The sequence below is a fragment of the Eriocheir sinensis genome, chromosome 29, assembly GCF_024679095.1.
Source record: "Eriocheir sinensis breed Jianghai 21 chromosome 29, ASM2467909v1, whole genome shotgun sequence".
Taxonomy (NCBI): Eukaryota; Metazoa; Arthropoda; class Malacostraca; order Decapoda; family Varunidae; genus Eriocheir; species Eriocheir sinensis.
The window spans coordinates 6,876,888-6,890,062 of NC_066537.1; the positions used below are offsets into that span (position 1 = coordinate 6,876,888).

Below are 13,175 nucleotides of genomic sequence, written 5' to 3' on the forward strand. Positions count from 1 at the left end.
GGAGAGGGAAGGGAAGGAGAAGGAAGGTTATGAAGGGAAGGGGGAGGTGAGGGGCTAGGGGAAGTAAAAGAGAGGAAGGAAGGGGAAGGATTGGTAGAATAGGGAAGGAGAAGGGAAGGAAGGAATGTTAGGGTTGTGTGACAAAGAAGGGGAAGGAAGGAAGGAGGTGAGGGGTAAGGGAGAGGGAAGGAGACTGAGGAGTTATAGAGGTGAATAGAATAAAAAAAATATACAAAGATTAATCATGGCCTTGGGGGTAAGAGGAAGGGTTGGAGGTAGTTCAAGAGGGTGAGGTGGTAAGTGGAGTGATTTAGAAAGGCAATGAGAGGGGAGAGGGATGGGGAGGGAAGTGAGGGGAGGTTAGGGGAGGGGTGGAATGAGAAGGGGAGAGATGGAGGGATGGGGTGAGACTGACTGACTGACTGAGGACAAATAGGAGGAAAGGGAAGGGAAAGGAGAACGAAGAACAGAAGAAAAAGAAAGTATGGTACTACGTTAACCAATTGACGGAGTAACTGACTGACTGACTGACTGACTGACTGACTGAGGACAAATAGGAGGAAAGGGAAGGGAAAGGAGAACGAAGAACAGAAGAAAAAGAAAGTACTGACTGACTGATTGAGGGTGAATAGAAAGTAGGGAAGGAAGAGTAAAATGAGGAAGGAATAGAAGAAATGAGGAGGACAAGATAGTACATACTGTCATACTCTGACTGACCAACTGACTGACCAACTGACTGACAAACTGACTGACTGATTGACTGACGCGTGTACTTACCAGGTCCCTCATGGCCCGCCGCGCCCCCGCCTGCACCAGCACCTTGGCCACACGATCCACGCCTTCCACCGCCATGGCGTAGTGCAAGGGCGTGCGCTCCAGCTGAAACACACACGCAACACACACGACGCTTAGAGAAAGGCTTGTTTTTTGGGATTGAGGACATGCAAAACACGAACTAACACACTCAACACACTCAACACATGTATAGAAGGGTTAATATTAAGATTGATTATTTGCAACACACACACACTGACACACACGCAACACTTAGAGAAAGGCTTCATATTGGGAGCTGAGGACATGCAACACACGAACTAACACACTCAACACATGTATAGAAGGGTTGATATTAAGATTGATTATTTGCAACACACACACTGACACACACGCAACACTTAGAGAAAGGCTTGATATTGGGGGGGTCTGAGGACATGCAACACACGAACTAACACACTCAACACACTCAACACATGTATAGAAGGGTTGATATTAAGATTGATTATTTGCAACACACACACACACTGACGCACACGCAACACTTAGAGAAAGGCTTCATATTGGGAGCTGAGGACATGCAACACACGAACTAACACACTCAACACATGTATAGAAGGGTTGATATTAAGATTGATTATTTGCAACACACACACACTGACACATACGCAACACTTAGAGAAGGCTTGATTTTGGGGGTCTGAGGAGATGCAACACACGAACTAACACTCAACACACGTAGCACATAGAGTTGTTTATAATGGGAACTATCCTCTTGCAACCCTCACACGAAACACACACACGCAATACTTATAGAAGGGGTGATATTGGGGGTCTGAATACAGCACACAAACGCTTACACACGCAATACACGCAACATACATAGAAGGGTTTGTGTTGAGACTCCACTTGCAACACATCAACAAAACACTCTTGTAGTCTCCTTATAGCAACACAAGTAACACACAAAATAGAAAGTGTACAATTAAAGGTCTTTCTCTCTCTCTCTCCTTCCCCTCCTTTCCTCTTTCCTCCTCTCATCAATTAAATCTCCCTTCTCTCCTCTCCTCCCCCTCCTTTCTTCCTTCCTCCTCCTCTCATCAATTAAATCTCCCTTCTTCCCCTCCACCTCCTATTCTCCCTCGTCCTTCACCTCCTTCCTCCCCTCCTTCATTAGCAAGCTCCAAACCTCTTCTTAATACTGTGTAATATAACCAAGACCAAGGGTTGTCCGTGAACTGATGATCACACACACACACACACACACACACACACACACACACACGCACACGCACACGCACACATTCCTGGTTCCTGGCCCGTCTATTATTTGCTGTAAAAATCAGAGAGAGAGAGAGAGAGAGAGAGAGAGAGAGAGAGAGAGAGAGAGAGAGAGAGAGAGAGAGAGAGAGAGAGAGAGAGAGGACAAATATTAGTTTTAGGAAATGGTCTAGACGTGTATGCAGATTTTTCTTTGGTTGGTGGACACACACACACACACACACACACACACACACACACACACACACACGCACGCAGAAGCACAAGGGAAGTTATGGTATTTTCCTCTACTTTCCTCTCCTCTTAACTTTCCTTCATTAACATCAAGAAAGACAAAAAAACAAACAAACAAACAGACTAGCGAAGACAACAACAACAACAACAACAACAACAACCACCACCACCACCACCACCTCATCGAACTCACATTATCGCCAATCATGAGCAGCCTCGGGTACTGGGCCGCGAGGAACTTCATGATCTCCGTCTCCTCGCACAGTGTTGCCAAGTGCAGTGATGTGCGACCCTTGGAGTCCTTCGCCACGGCCACGTCCTCGGTGTCCGCGATGTACTGCACGTGAGGAAGCGACCCCACGCGTATGGCCTTGTGCAACCACTCTCGCTTGTCCTGTAGAAGGGGAGGAGGAGGTGAAGAAGGAGGGAGTGAAGAAAGGGTAGTGGGGAGAGGATAGGGAGTGAAGGAGAGAGGATGTAGGAAAGAAGGAGGGAGAGGATAGGGAGGAGTGAAGAGGGAGGGGTGGAAGGGTGAAGGAAGGAGGGAGAAGAAAGGGTGATGGGGAGAGGAAAGAGGGGAGGAAAAAGGAAGAGGAGGAGAGGATAGGGAGTGACGGAGAGAGGATGATGGAAAGAGGGAGGGAGAGGATAGGGAGGAGTGAAGAGGGAGGGGTGGAAAGGTGAAGGAAGGAGGGAGAAGAAAGGGCGATGGGGAGAGGAAAGAGGGGAGGAAAAAGGGAGAGAAGGAGAGGATAGGGAGTGAAGGAGAGAGGATGAAGGAAAGAGGAAGGGAGAGGATAGGGAGGAGTGAAGAGGGAGGGGTGGAAGGGTGAAGGAAGGAGGGAGAAGAAAGGGCGATGGGGAGAGGAAAGAGGGGAGGAAAAAGGGAGAGAGAGAGAGAGAGAGAGAGAGAGAGAGAGAGAGAGATGGTGAAGAGGAGGTGGGAAAGAGGTGGTTTGTTTTTGTATTATTTATTTATTTATTCATTCATTCTGTCTTTCATTCTCTTATTCATTCGTTTATCCATTTTTTCTCTTCTTCCTTTATTCTTTCCTTCATTCGTTAATTCATTCGTTCGGTCGTTCCGTTCTTCCTTCTTTCCTTCATTTATTCCTTCCATTCGTTTTTCCTTCCTTTCCTTTTCCTTCCATATTTATTTCCTTCCTTCTTCTTTCATTTGTTCCTTTTTAGCTTCCTTCCTTCATTCATCATTTAATTCATTCATCTATTCATTCATTCAACAAGTCAATCCTTCACTCTCCCCCCACACACACTCTCCCCTCCCGTACACACAAAGAGCTCACCACGAAGTTCATGGCCTCGCTCAGGAAGTGGACGATCATCTCCTGGCCGTACAAGTGGGCGATCTCCATCAGGTTCCGCCCGGCCGAGTCCACGACCTCAAACAGCTGATCGTACCCTCCCAGCACCAACTCCCTCAGCTCCTGCACATTGCCTGAGGACGAGGTGTACGATAATTCCCGCCACCACATAGGCAGTTATTATAGATACAGATAGATGGCGCTAAACTCAACACAAAAACAACACAACAGATCGCAAAGACTTACCCGTGATAGCCAAGTTCATGACCCACTTATCAATGGCCACCACATTCTAACTACTAAACCACATAGGCAGTTATTATAGATTCAAATAGACGCCGCTAAACTCAACACAAAAACAAAACAACAGATCACAAAGACTTACCCGTGATAGCCAAGTTCATGACCCACTTATCAATGGCCGCCACGTTCTCCATAAGCCCCGCCTGCATTGCCACATCCCTCGGCGTTTGGTACTGCTGGTCACGGTCCGCCAGCGAGCACCCAGACTCCTCCAGCAGCCGGTAGAAGGCCATCCTGCCGTGGGGGCGTCCTGCGGCGAAGTGTAGGACGCTCTGGCCGTTCCTGTCCTGTTTGGGGTTGGTAGGAGGAGGATGTTAGGTTAGGAAGAGCTGGAAGAAGGAGGTTAGGAGGGGTTGGAGGAGCTGGAGAGAGAGAGAGAGAGAGAGAGAGAGAGAGAGAGAGAGAGATAATGAAAGAAAGATGGAAAGAACGAAAGACGGAATGAAAGAAAGAAAGAGAAAAAGAGAAAGAACGAGAGAGAGATAGGGAGGGAGATAGATAGGTAGATAGATAGATAGATAGATAGAGAAAGCAAGTAAGAAAGAAATAAAGAAAGGAAACAAAGAATTAAACAAGAGAAAAGAAAGAAGGAAAGTGACAAAAAGAGAGAAACGGGAAAGAAAATAAAGAGAGAAAGAAAGAAGGAATGAAAGCAAGCAAGGAAGAAAGAAACACATCCATCCCTTCCCTCCCTCCATTAATTAATTAATTAATTCATTCATTCATTCATTCATTCATTCAACCATCCATCCATCCATCCATCCATCCATCCTTTCATTCATTCATTCATTCATTCATTCATCCGTCCGTCCATCCATCCATCCGTTCATTCATTCATTCATTCATTCATTCATCCATCCATCCATCCATCCATCCGTTCATTCATTCATTCATTCATCCATCCATCCATCCATCCGTTCATTCATTCATTCATTCATTCATTCATTCATTCATTCATCCATCCATCCATCCATCCATCCATCCGTTCATTCATTCATTCATTCATTCATTCATTCATTCATCCATCCGTTCATTCATTCATTCATTCATCCATCCATCCATCCATCCATCCGTTCATTCATTCATTCATTCATTCATTCATTCATCCATCCATCCATCCATCCGTTCATTCATTCATTCATTCATTCATTCATTCATTCATCCATCCATCCATCCATCCATCCGTTCATTCATTCATTCATTCATTCATTCATTCATCCATCCATCCATCCATCCGTTCATTCATTCATTCATTCATTCATTCATTCATTCATTCATTCATTCATCCATCCATCCATCCATCCATCCATCCGTTCATTCATTCATTCATTCATTCATTCATTCATTCATTCATTCATCCATCCATCCATCCATCCATCCGTTCATTCATTCATTCATTCATTCATTCATTCATTCATCCATCCATCCATCCATCCATCCATCCGTTCATTCATTCATTCATTCATTCATCCATCCATCCATCCATCCGTTCATTCATTCATTCATTCATCCATCCATCCATCCATCCATCCGTTCATTCATTCATTCATTCATTCATTCATTCATTCATCCATCCATCCATCCATCCGTTCATTCATTCATTCATTCATCCATCCATCCATCCATCCGTTCATTCATTCATTCATTCATCCATCCATCCATCCATCCATCCATCCATCCATCCATCCGTTCATTCATTCATTCATTCATTCATTCATCCATCCATCCATCCATCCATCCATCCATCCATCCGTTCATTCATTCATTCATTCATCCATCCATCCATCCATCCATCCGTTCATTCATTCATTCATTCATCCATCCATCCATCCATCCGTTCATTCATTCATTCATTCATTCATCCATCCATCCATCCATCCATCCGTTCATTCATTCATTCATTCATCCATCCATCCATCCATCCGTTCATTCATTCATTCATTCATTCATCCATCCATCCATCCGTTCATTCATTCATTCATTCATTCATTCATTCATCCATCCATCCGTTCATTCATTCATTCATTCATCCATCCATCCATCCATCCATCCATCCATCCATCCGTTCATTCATTCATTCATTCATTCATTCATCCATCCATCCATCCATCCATCCATCCATTCATTCATTCATCCATCCATCCATCCATCCATCCGTTCATTCATTCATTCATTCATCCATCCATCCATCCATCCATCCGTTCATTCATTCATTCATTCATTCATTCATTCATCCATCCATCCGTTCATTCATTCATTCATTCATTCATTCATTCATTCATCCATCCATCCGTTCATTCATTCATTCATTCATTCATTCATTCATTCATCCATCCATCCGTTCATTCATTCATTCATTCATTCATTCATACATCCATCCATCCGTTCATTCATTCATTCATTCATCCATCCATCCATCCATCCATCCGTTCATTCATTCATTCATTCATTCATTCATTCATCCATCCATCCGTTCATTCATTCATTCATTCATTCATCCATCCATCCATCCATCCGTTCATTCATTCATTCATTCATCCATCCATCCATCCATCCGTTCATTCATTCATTCATCCATCCATCCATCCATCCATCCGTTCATTCATTCATTCATTCATTCATCCATCCATCCGTTCATTCATTCATTCATTCATTCATCCATCCATCCATCCATCCATCCATCCATCCATCCATCCATCCGTTCATTCATTCATTCATTCATTCATTCATCCATCCATCCATCCATCCATCCATCCATCCATCCATCCATCCATCCGTTCATTCGTTCATTCATCCATCCATTCATCCATCCATCCATTCGTTTATTCATTCATTCATTCATCCATCCATCCATCCATCCATCCGTTCATTCATTCATTCATCCATCCGTTCATTCATTCATCCATCCATCCATCCATCCATCCATCCATCCATCCGTTCATTCATCCATCCGTTCATTCATTCATTCATTCATTCATCCATCCATTCATCCACACTAACACATCCCTCACTCACCCTCTTCTGCGGCGAGGGCACAGCGTCACCCCCTCCGGTACTCTGCACGGCTGTTTTCATGGCGATGCTGGAGTGACCCGCCCCCTCAGACCCCGTCCCGCCTGTGATCACCTCGCCCTGTGGTTTGGGAGAGGAGGGAAGGGAGGTGGTGGTGATGGTGTTGGTGAGGGTGTTGTGCTGTGTTGGTAATACTGTTGCGTTCATGTCACAAGCTCTCCCTCTCTCTCTAATTCATTCTCTTTTCCTTCCTTCCTTCCTTCCGTTTCCTGTCTTTCCCTTCAGTCTTTTCTATCTCCTTCTTCAGCATCAACCTCTCTTTCTCTCTTTTCCTACCTTCCTTCCTTCCTTTCCCTCCCTTATCATGTCACAAGCTCTCCCTCTCTCTAATCCATTCTCTCTTCCTTCCTTCCTTCCGTTTCCTGTCCTTCCCTTCAGTCTTTTCTATCTCCTTCTTCAGCATCGCCCTCTCTCTCTTTTTCTCTACCTTCCTTCCTTCCTTTTCCTCCCTTATCATGTCACAAGCTCTCCCTCTCTCTAATCCATTCTCTCTTCCTTCCTTCCGTTTCCTGTCCTTCCCTTCAGTCTTTTCTACTCGTATCTCCTTCTTCAGCATCGCCCTCTCTCTTTCTCATTTTCCCTTCCTTCCTTCCTTCCTTCCTTTCCCTCCCTTATCCTCAGTCCTTCCTAATTTCCTTCCCTGTTATCACACTTCTCTTCCCCTTAGTTCTTTTTATCTCCATTTCCCTGCATCAGTCTTCACCTCCCTTCCTCCCTTTCCTTCGTTTTCCTTACCCACTTATCTCCCTTTCCTATCCTCCTCCTCACTTCGCCCTTCCCTCTCTTCCCTTCTCTTCCCTTCCCTTCCCTTCCCTCTCTTCCCTTCCCTTCCCTTACCCCTTCCCTTCCCTTCCCTTCCCTTCCCTTCCCTTCCCTTCCCTTCCCTCTCTTCCCTTCCCTTCCCTTCCCTCTCTTCCCTTCCTTCCTTCCCTCCTTCCCTCTCTTCCCTTCCTTCCTTCCTTCCTTTCTTCCTTCCCTCCCTCTCTTACCTTCCCTTCCCTTACCTCTCCCCTTCCCTTCCCTTCCCTTCCAGTCCTTTCTTTCTGTCTTTCTCTACATCATCCTTTATCTTCCTCCCTCCCTCCTCCTCTTCCCTCCCACCTTACCTTGAGTCCCTCCTTGGCGCCGGTGACCATGCTCCTTGGGTTGATGTTGTTGTTGTACCTGTAGGAGTAGAGGCAGCAGGCCAGGTAGGAGATGGGGTCTTCGGGCCGAGCCTCGTTCACGTCAGACAGACTCTTGATCAGGGCGTCGCCGAGGGCTGGGAGGAGAAGGAGAGATAGATAGATAGATAGATAGAGGGATAGATAGATGTGTAGTTAGCTAGATAGATTATAATTATTTCCTTTTCTCTTTCAAAACACACACAAACTTGACATAGAATAAGAAAAGAAAATAGAGGTAGATAGATAGATAGATAGATAGATAGTGGGATATATAGATGTGTAGTTAGCTAGATAGATTATAATTATTTCCTTTTCTCTTTCAAAACACACACAAACTTGACATAGAATAAGAAAAGAAAATAGAGGTAGATAGATAGATAGATAGATAGATAGTGGGATAGATAGATGTGTAGTTAGCTAGATAGATTATAATTATTTCCTTTTCTCTTTCAAAACACACACAAACTTGACATAGAATAAGAAAGAAAATAGAGGTAGATAGATAGATAGATAGATAGATAGAGGGATAGATAGATGTGTAGTTAGCTAGATAGATTATAATTATTTCCTTTTCTCTTTCAAAACACACACAAACTTGACATAGAATAAGAAAAGAAAATAGAGGTACATAGATAGATAGATAGATAGATAGATAGATAGATAGATAGATAGATAGAAAGAGAGTGATTTACTTTCTTTCGCCTTTCAATACACACACAAAAAAAGAAAACAATATCAAGACCTAGAATAAAAAAAAACAAAGAAAATAAATCAAACAATCTAAAATAAAAAGACCTTACATTGAAAAAACGTATCAAATCTTTTTAAATCATTCTCTTTTCGTTTATGCTTTCTTTCATTTCTTTTTTCTTTTTCTTCCTTCCTTCCTTCCTTCCTTCCTTCCATTCCCCTCCTTCCCTCCCCTCCCCTCCCCTCCCCTCCCCCCCACACCTGTACTTACCCTCCGCCAGGTATTTCCCATCGCTGGTCCACATTCCCGGGAACTCTGACCTCACTGACGCCCTGCTCTCTCCTCTTTCCTCTTCATCCCCCTCCTCTTGCTTCTGACCCTCCTCTTCATTTTCCTCTTTTTCCTCTTCATTTTCCTCTTTTTCCTCTTCATTTTCCTCTTTTTCCTCTTCATTTTCCTCTTTTTCTTCTTCATTTTCCTCTTTTTCCTCTTCATTTTCCTCTTTTTCCTCTTCATTTTCCTCTTTTTCCTCTTGATCTTCCTCTTTTTCCTCTTGGTTCCCCTCTTCCGTGTCAACTTTAGTCTCCTCCTCCTCTTTCTCCTCCTCTTCCTCTTTCTTTTCCTCTGCCTCTCCTTCCTCCTGTTCCTCTTGGTTTTCGTTCTTCTCCTCCTCCTCCTTCTCCTCCTCCTCCTCCTCCTCTTCTCTGGTTTCCTCTTCCTCTTGGTCTGGTGGTTTGGCTTCGTCTGTAAGAGTGAGAGCGAGAGAATGAGAGATAGATACATAGATATAGATAGATCGATAGATAGATGGATAGATAGAGACAGAAAGAGAGGTTTTATTTAGTTAACAGATGAATATATATTTTTTTATAAGAGTTTTAGAGGTATTTTTAGATAGATATTATTGGGTTTATATACAATTAGTTTGTGTAATTTATATTTTAGACATTTAAGTATATACAATTTTTATGATAGTTAGGAAAGTAATTGACAGTTTAATGAGGTTGTAAGAAAGGACGATAGATAGATATAGATTGATGGAGATAGGTAGATAGATAGATAGATAGTACAGGTATAGCACACGTTCTGAAAGTCTCCACACACACAAACACACACACACACACGCACATACAAACACACGTGACCAGTAAGCAAAAGCACTTCAAGCAAATAAACAACAACGACAACAAGAACAACAACAACAACAATAATAAAAGTGATAATAATAATAATAATAATAATAATAATAATAATAATAATAATAATAATAGATATTAAAAAAAATAAGAGGGTCATTTATCTCTCTTAATTGAATAATCCACAGACAAACAAACAGACAAACAGACAGACAGACACATGCAAACACCGACTTGCAAACAGGCATAAAAAAGACAGGGAAACAGACAGACAGACAGACAGGCAGAGGAACACCCATACATACATATATACATACACACATACATACATGCGTGTAGGTATGTACGTAATGATTCAAGGTCATGGACAAAGTTAATAGTGTGTGTGTGTGTGTGTGTGTGTGTGTGTGTGTGTGTGTGTGTGTGTGTGTGTGTTAATCCTTTCTCCCTTTAATTTTTTTCTCCCCTTTTTCTCTCCCCTCTTTCCTCCCCTCCTCTTTCCTCTCCCCTCCTCTTCTTTTCCTCCATTTCTTCCTGTTACTCCCCTTTCTCTCCCTCCCTCCCTCCTCCTCCCCTCCCGCGCGCGCACACACACACACACACACACACACACACACACACACACACACACACACACACACACACACACACACACACACACACACACACACACACACACACACACACACACACACACACACACACACACACGCAGTTACATTACCGTACTATACCGAGAAATAAAAAATGAAAAAGAAGGATTACTACGATAATTTCTGACTCAGTGAACGATTTTATTTACTTATTTTTACTTTGTTTATCTTTATTCTTCGTTTCTTTTCCTTTTATTGATCATACGGGACGGGAAGGTGTACCACTGTCTGTTTTTCTGTCTGTCTGTCTGTCTGTCGAATATATATATACAAAGGTTAAACTTAAGCTCACATTCTTAAACGTATCGGTTACCTAGGTTCTCCTGTTTGACAAGCCTCTCGTCGTAGTTCCCGGGGTTTACATGGAGTGTTTTGTGACCCCTGTGATAGTTTTGCCCCGTTCACTCTGCCGACTCTGGGGCACGACAACCCAGCGACTTTTAGGCCCCCTTCACACTGTGCCGAATCAGCATCCAGCGATCGTTTCTAGTCCAGTTTCCGACCATGTGCGACCCTTTCACATCAACATTTCACACCCCGAGTCGCTTGGTTGTTGTGGCCCAGTGTCGGCACAGTGTGAACGGGGCTTAACACGACTTATGCATCTTGAAGGGGAAAACTCACCCATGAAAACCCTGAAAAAGCCTCTCGTAGTAGAAGTTGTTGCCGGGGTTTTCATTGGCGGTTTTATGATCCCAGTGATAGTTTTACAAGACCTCTGGACCTTGAACGGGAAAACACCCACCCATGAAAACCACTGAAAAAGCCTCTCGTAGTAGAAATTGTTGCCGGGGTTTTCATTGGCGGTTTTATGATCCCAGTGATAGTTTTACAAGACCTCTGGACCTTGAACGGGAAAACAACCACCCATGAAAACCACTGAAAAAGCCTCTCGTCGTACAGTTTGTTGGCTGGATTTTCATGGACTGTTTTGTGACCTCAGTGATAGTTTTACACGACTTCTGGACCTTGAACGGGAAAAAAACATCCATGAAAACCCGGTTAATCTTTTCTATGGCCTTGAGAACAGTCGTAACGCACCTTGAACTAAAAAAAGTCACCCATGAAAACCAGGTCAATCTTTTCTGTGGCCTTGAGAACAGTCGTAATGCACCTTGAACTAAAAAAAGTCACCCATGAAAACAAGGTTAATCTTTTCTGTGGCCTTGAGAACAGTCGTAATGCACCTTGAACTAAAAAAAGTCACCCATGAAAACCAGGTTAATCTTTTCTATGGCCTTGAGAACAGTCGTAATGCACCTTGAACTAAAAAAAGTCACCCATGAAAACAAGGTTAATCTTTTCTGTGGCCTTGAGAACAGTCGTAATGCACCTTGAACTAAAAAAAGTCACCCATGAAAACCAGGTTAATCTTTTCTATGGCCTTGAGAACAGTCGTAACGCACCTTGAACTAAAAAAAGTCACCCATGAAAACAAGGTTAATCTTTTCTGTGGCCTTGAGAACAGTCGTAATGCACCTTGAACTAAAAAAAGTCACCCATGAAAACCAGGTCAATCTTCTCTTTGACCGTGGGAAATAGTTTTAATGGGAGACTGATACGTTTAAGAATATGAATCTTTTTAATTTTATCGAACGAAACAGAGGAAGGAAAGCATACCAAACCCATGCCTTAGATAATGATGATGATAATAATAATAATGATAATAATAATAGTAGTATCGTTGAAATATATATATACAGGAAGTCAAACTCATGCCTCTCACAATGCCAATAATAATAATAATAATAATAATAATAATAATAATAATAATAATAATGATAATAATGATAATGGGAATAGTTAAACACAAACCAACAAGGCAAACCAAAAAAAAAAAAAAAAAAAGAAATATAAGTAAGTGAGCGCCATGCCACAAGCCACACACACAAACGTACACACACACACTTAACATACACATACACACACACACGCACATGAATCTACACACACATACACACGCACATACTTCGCATGCTAAGCCAAACACGAGTCATGCCAACACCATCACCACCACCACCATCATCACCACCACTACTACTACTAACACCACTACTACTAACACCACCACCATCACCACACACTTATGACTTACTTTTTATTTGTTTTGCTCTTTCTCTACTTCCCTCTTTCTTTACTTTCTTTTTCTCTCCCTTTCTCTGGTTCCTTCGTCCCTCCGTCTTTCTCCAGGTAAACAGATTACAGGTGGAGGGTAATTACTTTCACCTACACTGTTTTAATTAAGAGAGAGAGAGAGAGAGAGAGAGAGAGAGAGAGAGAGAGAGAGAGAGAGAGAGAGAGAGAGAGAGAGAGAGAGAGGGTGGAAGATGGAATTTGACTCTCGCGTGTGTGTGTGTGTGTTTGAACAAAAGAAAAAATGAAGAAAATTTGACCTAATAACCCTCAATAAAAAAAAAATCTGGTAGTGGAATTCGTTAAGTGGAGGTTCGTGAGAGAGAGAGAGAGAGAGAGAGAGAGAGAGAGAGAGAGAGAGAGAGAGAGAGCGAGAGAAATATATATACCATGTCTCGCGTGTCACAAAA

The 13,175-nt window shown here is 42.9% G+C and overlaps 1 protein-coding gene across 2 annotated transcripts in view; it reads right to left on the reverse strand.

Annotated features, from left to right (window-relative positions):
* LOC127004922 (uncharacterized) overlaps positions 1 to 3,889 on the reverse strand; it is a 6,823-nt gene extending 2,934 nt beyond the window's left edge. The window contains exons 1-4 of one of the 2 annotated variants that reach the window (XM_050873164.1): positions 3,858 to 3,889; positions 3,594 to 3,745; positions 2,483 to 2,683; positions 778 to 879 (exon numbers count right to left, since the gene is read on the reverse strand). In XM_050873164.1, the coding sequence (XP_050729121.1) occupies positions 778 to 879; positions 2,483 to 2,683; positions 3,594 to 3,745; positions 3,858 to 3,876 (474 nt within the window). In that variant the 5' untranslated portion in view covers positions 3,877 to 3,889. Of the gene's footprint in view, positions 1 to 777; positions 880 to 2,482; positions 2,684 to 3,593; positions 3,828 to 3,857 lie in introns of those variants that run through there. The other variant, XM_050873163.1, reaches the window with a different exon arrangement.
* Between the last annotated feature and the right edge of the window lie 9,286 nt (positions 3,890 to 13,175).